This window comes from Ictalurus furcatus, chromosome 11 (assembly GCF_023375685.1).
Source record: "Ictalurus furcatus strain D&B chromosome 11, Billie_1.0, whole genome shotgun sequence".
Classification (NCBI taxonomy): Eukaryota; Metazoa; Chordata; class Actinopteri; order Siluriformes; family Ictaluridae; genus Ictalurus; species Ictalurus furcatus.
Genome location: NC_071265.1, coordinates 17,192,197 through 17,202,343, shown reverse-complemented (window position 1 = coordinate 17,202,343; position 10,147 = coordinate 17,192,197). Strand labels below are relative to the sequence as shown.

The window sequence follows — 10,147 nt, the reverse complement described above, 5'->3', positions numbered from 1 at the left end:
CTGTTTAACTATGCAAACAAAGCACCATGCAGTGTAGTTGCAGGGACATCATCAAGACATTACTGACGCAAGCAGAAACTAATTTTTTATAAGGAAAAAAACCCACAACATAATCTGGTACCAGTATATGGATTTAATATATTATCCATCTAAACACCCATATTTATACTAATATTGAAATGTTTTCATTGAAAGACAGCTTCAGTCAGAATTCTTCAATATGTACAGTAGAGTTCTTTACAAATGTAAAACCTTTGAACCACTGTGCTGTGAAGAGTGAGAGTTTTAATTGTGCACACTAAAGTTTCCCTGTAGTATGATTAATTACAACATTTTTACATAATGTTCCTCAGCTCTGAAAAATGCCTCAGGGTATAGCGAACAATTTTCTGCCTTTTGAAGATGGTACTTTCCTAATAATGATGATATATTACAGATGTAAGTTATTGTAGTTGCATCATTAAACGGTGTTTTTTGTTTGTTTGTATGTTTGTTTGTTTTGTTTTGTTTTGAGCAAATTTAATGCTTGAGTTGAACCGATTTGTGTATCAGTTATAAGAATTGGTCTTGGTATGTATTAATTATTTTTGAATATTTTATGGAGACATTATATATATATATATGTATAAAAGGGTTATGACGTGTCTTGATATTGATTAAATCATGAATAATTAAAAAAAAGAAAGAAAAGAAATTCAAAACACAGAAATACCAAATGATCTCTTCACAATATAGCCTTTCACAAATTCATGCATAAATTCCCACTAAATTGTCATTATTATTTCTATTTAAGAAATGGCCAACAAGACAAATTTGTCACATAAATTCTGATTCTGAACCTGTTTCAACTTGAACAATATAGCACTCAAATTCTCATTACGGGACTCTTCTCTAACTCTTTCCTTTTCATTTCAATTCAATTCAGTTTTATTTGTATGGCACATTTTACAGTTGACATTGTCACAAAGCAGATTTACAGAAATATATAAATTTCCAATCCAAATTTTAAATTGATGAATTTCTCCTCTCTTGTGAAAGGCAGAGGTGGTCCACAGTTAGCGGTGTTTACTCAAGTTAATAAGGCCTCCCTATAAATGCCAGCACTGGAGTCAATGGAGCAGGAATTCCTGCACACAGGACTTGAAAGCTACACACCCACATTCAGGTATACACACATGCCAGGGAACAATTGACACCATCAGTGTTAGTCACTGGAGGTAGTGATGTGGCGGTGTGTGCCGGGAGACTGTCGTGCTGGTGGCTCTTCAAAATCTTATTCTTCAAGCAGCCTGAGAACACCTCACATGTTCAGAAAGACCTCAGAAGACACAAGACAGCCAAACTGAATACCAGTTACTGGAGGTCCAAGACAGCAGAGGAAACAAGAAGTTGTTATTCCTTGACTGCATCAGTGGGCTTTGGCAAAAAACGAAAAACCCTTCTGGTGCTTCCTAGGACAGTCACTGTATCTGTACAGGTAAGGCCAAGTGAACACACAGTATTTAAGATTTCACAGTGGTCTGGAAATATCCTTCTGTAATCAAGTGGCTAAAAATAGTGTTATTTAATCATTTCAAGTTTTAGAATGTTTCAGTAAAATCTTTCAAATTATGAAAGGAGGAAGCACCAAAAAGCAATGTGTCCTGTACATTTATACTAAAGTAAATTGGTTTAAATATAGAACAAGGAAAATGCACACTGTGGAAAGCTGAGTGGGTAAAAGAGCACTAAGTCAGTGTCTTATCTTTACCAAACCTTTTGTATGTTCTTTTGATGATTAATAAAGGCTGATATGGTATTCAGATCAAGCATTCCTAGGGAGTGCACCTGTTTGTAGGAGTTACCACATTTCAGCCTATTCAAAGTGTGACTTACGTTAGGACCCCTGTGAGTCATTAAAATAAAAAATAAAAAATAAAAAGTTCCTAACTGTTCTTTTATGTGGTGGGTTGGCAGCATGCCACCTTGCCAGCAAAAGGAAAAACATTTTTTTCCTTGAGGAAAGGCCAAGTGACTTACAGGTTCAACGTCTAAACTCCCAAAGGCGCATTTGAATTTTGTTAAATGAGGCTTAAGAAACCATGAACCAAGGGGTGACTTTGGGTGAATAAAGCAAACAGAGTGAATTCAAGTGAAGCAGGCTAGTTATGCTTTCTTTGTGTAGAGATGAGATGCCATACTGCATACATTTGTTCTTCTCATACAAAGCCACTTTTACCTTAGATATGCCTAGACTTGGAATCTCATATGTAGTATATGTTAATGGAACAAAGAGGACTAGAATTTAATGTTTTAACAGTTAAACTATATAGGTTGAAAATTATTAACGGCATAGTTTGTCTTTATGTCAGCTTCTCTTGTTTATCCGTTTACAGTTATCAAGTCTCTGTGGTGTTTGTACATAGACTTGAAGAAAGAATAGCCCTAGGATTGTTTGTCTAAATTCTGAGTTCCAGCCAGAAATGTATCTCCTCCACATGCAAAACATATCTGCAAGTGCCTCACCTTGCTTGTGTAAAATCATTCGAAAAGTTTTAAATAAAGGTGTGGAAGTGTTTAAACCATTTTTAACATATAGCTTTAATGTGTGTGTGTGTGTGTGTGTCATTTATATAAAGCAGGCTTTATTTAAAACTTTTTAAACAACAATAAATGGTCAGATTTATTTATAAAAGCAATTCAGAATATCATACTTTTTTATTAGAATTTTACCTAGGGGTCCAATTTAATGTGTTGGAATGCACTGAAATGTACTTAGATGTAATAGGAAAAAAAACAGTTTATCAAGAGATTTACTAAAATAAAGTCTGTTGCTAAAACCTGCTATATGTATAATGTTTAAATTTAGAACCACTCAAACCTATCGAAGACAAATTTAAAAGCATATTTTGAGAATGTTCAATAAAGGGCTGATGTTTGTAAGATATTTTTAAGAACTCTGGCCAGTCGACATAATTTTCTTATATTACACATGGTTTGTTGATGCACCACAAGGCCACATATGTTGTTTTTAATTTGCAAATGAAAATGTCACACCTGAAGTTTGCACAGAATAAGCCATTATGAATTATGGTCTTCCAGTCAGCTCAAATTATTATAGTGTTTTACACCCGGAGGTTGTGAACAGCACTCATACTGCACAGCTGTCAGAAAAAAACACTGGGGTTGTGCAAGCTGTCTTCCAGCCAGAGAACTCAAGAACCTGACTTGAAATGATATTTAATAACCTATTATCAGCAGGGGAGATGTATGACTGGTTAATCTTTACCTATGACTATAATCGTGCTACATTTTACAATACGCAGAATGCAAAATACTCAACAGCAGCACAAAATCCCAAACAAGCTCTTTTTGCTTTCTTTTTTTTTTTTTTTTTACAACATATTTTACACATTGTCTTTCCCTGGTGTCTTCCCAAGATGGAACTACAGTAATCACTTCTGTCCTGGCAAACGCAAGACCAATTTTGCAACATCGTTCTAAATTTTTGCCTGCTTGTCATTGTTTCCCACAAGGAAAACGAGCAGAAATTTGCACTTTGAAATCCTTATAATGATGCCGTGTATAGGTGGCACACAGTCTTGCATGACTTCCCACATTTGCTAAGTCTAAAACCAAACAAGGAAGTGTCTTTCTTTATAAGAGAGGATAAGGTAGGGTGGGTAGCAGTATGAAAACATGCCATTGATTTTTAACTGTACCTTCTAATTCGATTACCATCTGTTAATTTTCTAGCTGGGAACAAAATCTTACTTCATCAGTCGTAAGGTATACTGTTTAGATTAGTTTACAGAGTGAGCAAATGTCATATTTGTAAATGTGTTAACTTATAGTAACGTAAAAAAAAAATCATCTAAAATGTCTCTGAAAGCAATCAGAGTTGGAATAACACCTAAAGCCATAGAATTAAGGGTTGTTAGTGAATAAATAACCACTGTTGTTATTCACCTTTATTAGTCAGATTTTTAAGAAAGCATCCCTGATTAATAGATTAAGCAATCAGACCAGTTCTGGCATAGAGGACAGCTGCCAACTCTTAACCAAAACTGTTAGCCAAATCTCTAAACATTTCTCATCTCAGCAACAATGAGCGCCACTGACCCAGTAAAAGGAGAAACTCTTAATGCCACTGAAATGAATTTTCAAGTCTTTAACCAAACTCATTTAAGGATCAGTCACAGGCGCTAATCTCTTGCCTACGGAGTGTGTTTGCGTCCCTGTTTCTCCTGTGCTGAGTCAATATGACCAAATGTGCCAGGATAATGGACTTACCGCAAGCTGTTGCTACACAGAGGGAATGCCAGGCTGCTGAGTGTATCTAAGCTGACCATAGATGAAGGAAAAGATGCACCCCATTTTTTCAGGGAGGTTAGAAGAATGAAAGGAATGAATGCAGGAGCGGCAGGAGGGTGAGCAGGCCAGATCAGGGTTAAAAGATGAGAACGTGGAGGGGGGGTTGTGGATAACTTCATTTCCTTTAGAGTTAACCAGAGTGCACCTTCAAAGACATTACCCAAAGCCTTATTTGTGGTAGCACAGAGATCTGTAAACATGGTGTAAAAATGACCTGAACTCTCACCCCTCCTTCCATCCCTTCTATAGACTGAAAGACAGACAGCTTGTCTTTAGTTTAACAGTGCCTAATTTCCTCTGCTATCACTGGGTGTGGAGCTATCATCAGTTTTTATGAATTTGAGTGTCACTATGTCCAAACAAATGCAAGGTCTATCAATGAGCATGTGGCATGCGAGAAATTATTCTATGAACGTACAAGAACATTTACAAATAATCCACAATGACCATCTGTGCTTCCTTCAATTCATCAGAAAAAAAGTCATTGCTCAAGCACATAGATATGTCTCAAATGCATGTAATAAAATATAACGTTTATAGACGGTATTTTTCACACAGAAAATGAACATTAAATCTAATCTAGAGTTGTAACTGTTGTGCTGTTTTCTCATTATAAAATCATGTTAAACAAATATATGACTATTACGCATATTTACAGACATTTTACCTTAATTCAAGCTTGAATTTGTCTTCATCTATTGGCATATTATCTTGCATTTGACTTCTTTCTAGAAATCTATCTACCAATAGAATAATATTCTTCTATTTGTTTTATTATAATCTCATAATGATTAATTGATTTGGCTATCTTCAAGATAGTTCCACTTGACATCAACTTTCCTTAAGGCATATTGTTCTGTTTTAGGGAGAACATGTGCACCACTTGTAATTGACTTGCTGAGATAACATATTATATTATTGACAATTTCTCAGTCATTATTTTGGGGCAAAACTGGTCCCTTACTTTTTAATATTGAATTAATCATCTCCTACAATCTTAACGTCTCATGATTTCTGTTGTACTCCAGTCATCGGTTCTTCGTCATTGTCATTCTTTAGTCTTGTGTTGTGTCCTGCTTTCCCATTGGGAATGAAAGTCCCATTTCATTAAGTTTCATTAAAAGCTCATGCTGGTTGTGGAGACAGGGGACTGCGGGAATGGCACTTTGAAAGTGGGAATCAATCGTATTTACTCAGACATTTGGCGCAATTCTTTACCAGTGACCCGTGAGTAAGTTCTGCAGCCCAATCCATTTTGGTCTTTGCCTCTCAGTGCTACACCGTGACTTGCTTTGGTTTCCCTGCCCCATGTGTTCCCCAACATTTAAAGAGACAAGCAGCCTCACTAAGACACGTATATCTCTTAAAAGAAAGTCTTTGGATTCTGGCTTTGACTCTGGAACAGGACACCATGAGTTTGATTAAGATCTACCATCTTGAAACCAATCCCTAAGTATTGAGTCTATCTTAACAATATTATTACTTTTGAAAATGTTGACAATACATTTTTTTTGCACAATACATCCATTTTACTTTACATATGCCAGTGTAATGCCGGTCCAATTTTGAATAACTTGCTGATATTCTGGTGTCATTTTTAATTTTGAGAGATTTACTTATTTTCCTGAGTCTCAGGAATCACTTCTCTTCTTCATTTCCAGGGGGCCATGGCTAGTCCAGTGCGGGTTCACCCAGACACTGCCTTGCTCCAGCCAGCCCGCCCTGCCTCCAGTTTCTCTGAGAACACTTTGGCTGTTCTGAAAACGGAAGATGGGACAGTGGAGACTCTGGAGCTGGTGGACAATAAGCCACGGCTGGACAGCACTGATCGTGCCCTTCCGGGACTCTACCTGTCCTGTTTTGACATGCTGTTTACTGAGGATGCCACCTGGCTGGTGAGGGTAGCGGACTCCTCTGCATCATTTGCTAGTGGACCTAATCCGGGACCATGTCCAGAGCCAGACCAGTGCCCTGTGATTGATAGTCCTGGGCTAGGGAGTGAGCCACTGTCCCCTGGCCTTGAAGACCAGGTGGAGGAGAGATCTCTGGAGCAAGTGCAGAGCCTTGTGGTTGGAGAAGTGCTAAAGGACATTGAGACAGCCTGCAAGCTGCTGAACATCACACCAGGTCAGGCTAGATTACAACATTATGTATTTTGTGTCTCTTTCAAAATGGTGTAATTATCAGATTTTGTATTTGTTTCACTCATACTGTTTTAGAATGCTGTACAATGTTGTGGTTTATATATATATATATATATATATATATATATATATATATATATATATATATATATATATATATATATATATATATATATATTTTAATGGGTAAGGTTTGGCAAGAACATAGTAAGGTGATTATGGACATTTCTAATCCACTAATGTGTACTATTAGATTAGAACGACACAAATTGTATGACGCTCAAAGAACCCTAAGGTTATTTTCTTTATTTAAATAGAAAATGTGAAAGATGTTTGTGCAGATTACATCCAACGTCAAAACCCAGCTTTATACACCAGGATCTGTTTAATCCCCACTCTTGCATGTGGAGTTGTTGCAAATGACCTGAGAACTTTGTTGGAGTAGCTTTACTTTAGGGCTTTTGGTGTTTACCCAGCAGGAGGTGTATAACTGTCCAACCATGCACTTGTACTGCGTAGGTGAGGAACTCTGACTAGAAGAGAAACCATCAACAGCCACCTCCTGCATACTGTATTGATGTGCTCTAAAACATTTAACATTGCCGAATAGAGTCACATTTTCTAAAGCTTAAGAACATATAAAGAGAAAGACTTCCCTGTGTTTGCATTGCTGAATATCTCCTAATCTACCTAAAGCTCACTGATACTTGCTCTTGATTTTATTAGTGTGTGCTTACCGTACTTACGTACTGACATTTCTTCTAACTGACAGTTGTCACGGCACATTTCACTCCTTGTGCTACACCTCCTTGGGTAAACACTCATTCCCCCGTTCACACTTTTGCTTTTTGCTTTCCTTGAATGACAATCACATCATGCATCAAAATACACAAAGGTCTCTCCAAACATTGCTAATCCGACTGTTATATGACTGAAGCCTCTAAGATGGTTGTTGAGGGAATACTGAATAATGTGCCATGAGTCAAGCTTACTGTATATCGGATCTTTCAGATCCGGTGGAGTGGAGTTGTGGAAATGTTCAGAAGTGGCTGTTGTGGACAGAGCACCTGTATCGACTCCCTCAGGTGGGCAAAGCATTTCAGGACCTGGATGGGAAAGACTTGTGTGCTATGACAGAGGAAGACTTTCGACAGCGTTGTCCACAGTGTGGTGACACACTCCACGCTCATCTAGATATATGGAAATCAGGTACATACCTATGCAAAATATAGCTGGAATGGAATGAAAAATGCATGGCATGACGAGTCCTTACATTTGGTATAAGCCATTTTAAATGCATAGAGTAGAGTAACACACTCACGAGTTTCTTTGCGTGTTCAGCTGCCTGGATGAAAGAGAGATGTTCAGTAGGAGAGAGCAGGATCACAGGTAAGTTTATCTGTGTACAGATATGTAAACGTACATGAATAGAAATTTCAACAGCTTATCTAGGCTCATTAGTCACAAAGTAGGAAGAAAATAGACTTAATTGTTGTGAAATGCTGTCACATTAACTGGTGTTCTCCAACAGAGAGAGAGGAGTTGTGGTCGGAAGCAGATTCATCTTGTTCCGGTCAGCCCATCCATTTGTGGCAGTTCCTCAGAGAGCTCTTACTTAAACCACACAGCTATGGACGCTGCATCCGCTGGCTCAATAAAGAGAAAGGTATAAAACGTTATCGGGGGAATTCAACCCATTAGTGCCAGTAAATTAAAGCTAACATTACTTCGGCATCGTGTGACATTGTTTATTGTTTTAATATTCCCACGTCTGTTTTTGTATCACTGGCAAATCCACTTCTGTATTGAGATGAAGCTTTTATTCATCTTTTGTCTGAAGGTATTTTCAAAATTGAAGATTCTGCTCACGTAGCACGACTCTGGGGTCTGAGGAAGAACCGGCCAGCGATGAACTACGACAAGCTTAGCCGCTCCATCAGGCAGTACTACAAGAAGGGAATCATCCGCAAGCCAGATGTGTCTCAGAGACTGGTCTATCAGTTTGTCCACCCAGTATGAACCCAACAATCAGACCAACAGAGACAAGATGACAGATTGTTTGCTATGCACTGACAAACCGCCTAAGATCTAGAGTCTATGCACTCTAGTACTTTTCTGCGTTTAGTTGATGTTTTGGTCTGTGTTAATTTAATGTCATGAATCAGTTTGAATTATATTTTATTCCAAGTGCCAATCAATGTGGCCACTTTTACATGAAGACACTTTTTCAGGATCTCAATAAAACACATTATATCAGACATTTTATGATTATATAGGTCACACAAGATGCCCGGCTATTCGCATTGTCTGCCTGTCTCAGTCCATCAGTTAGCTTATTAGTAAACATGTCAAAGTAACTGAGGAATAATTTAGGATCAGTTTTTGCCTTCCTACAAGTATTAGGCACTTACTAAATGTGGAAACGGGTTTGAAACATGGAATTTGCATATATTTCTGTAAATTATTTCTATAATTTGAACACTGACAGTCGTCAAACACATGTTCTTCTCTGACAGCTTTCATAGTGCTATGTCAACGCTTGCAGTTTTTGTTTGAGCAAAGCTCCACTCCCTGTGAGAATGCGTGGCCAACTCAGGCACATGTTTGGGTTTGGTCCTGGCCTCCGCCCAACTCAGCTCTTTTTGCTAGGCCTAATCACACAGCAAACTTATAAACCCTCCCTAAAGGCATCAACAGTAAAGAAAGTCTTCAACTCACTAAGTGAACAAATGGTCGTCCTCCATTAGAAGCTCACCTTGTGCTCTCTCTCTGATCAGCAGAAAAAAAAAATCTTGCAATTGTTATTAGTAATATGTTCTCACGGAAGGTCTCATTAAAAGGTTCTTTACACATTAAGAGTTGTCAGGTGTTAAGGAACTGTTATGAATTACTAACCTTACATGTAAGCGTGTGTGTGGGTTGTTGTTGTTTTCTTCTTTTGTTCCTGTGACTTTCAATGTCACTTTTTCTCTGGATTTTTTATTTTATTTTTTATTTTTTTTGCAGTGTCTGCCATTGTTAATAATATAAAGATTTGTTAATACATCTTTAGTAAAACTTTCTGCTACAGAAAGTCTCCATCATGGGTTTTCATTTCAGTCCTTCCGCATTTACTATAAGCAAAAACATAATGATAATGATTTGTATTTTCACTTGTAAGTTTAGCAAGTTAGCCAGTGGGAAACTTTGAAAAGCCGCAGTGGATGAATAATAACAAAACCCATTGTGACAAATAGGCTGTTGGTAACTTCATAAATTTTAAACTGTTAATCAGTCATTTAATGTGTACTATGGTTTTAATGACATTAGATTGTAAATAGAAATGAAAACTGTTATGTTCATATAGTAAGGAATTATACATAATGCAGAAATTAGTAATGTCTTATGTCTTAATTTTCTGGTATAGCAATTATGACAACATAAGGTACTAATCAAATGAGATGTATTTCTAGAATGTGTTACATATAATTACAATATAATTACATTTAATGATCATGAATGTTGGACAAGAATGGTTCATGATTTTGTAAACACCAGCACTAAAAGTTATCGGACTAGAACAGCTCTCTCTAGTGGTGATCTCAAACACAGTGTTTTGCTGTTCTGCTGTGGTCCACATAGCCAGCTACAGAAAAGTTAGACATAACTCC

General features: G+C 37.3%; 1 protein-coding gene across 1 annotated transcript; it reads left to right on the top strand.

Moving 5' to 3' along the window:
• Positions 1-1,030: 1,030 nt before the first annotated feature.
• Positions 1,031-10,145, top strand: LOC128614924 (SAM pointed domain-containing Ets transcription factor). Its single transcript, XM_053636639.1, has 6 exons — positions 1,031-1,477; positions 6,015-6,480; positions 7,509-7,706; positions 7,839-7,886; positions 8,029-8,163; positions 8,338-10,145. The coding sequence occupies exons 2-6, from the start codon at positions 6,021-6,023 to the stop codon at positions 8,514-8,516; spliced, it is 1,020 nt and encodes a 339-aa protein (XP_053492614.1). The 5' UTR covers positions 1,031-1,477; positions 6,015-6,020; the 3' UTR covers positions 8,517-10,145.
• The last annotated feature ends 2 nt before the right edge of the window (positions 10,146-10,147 follow it).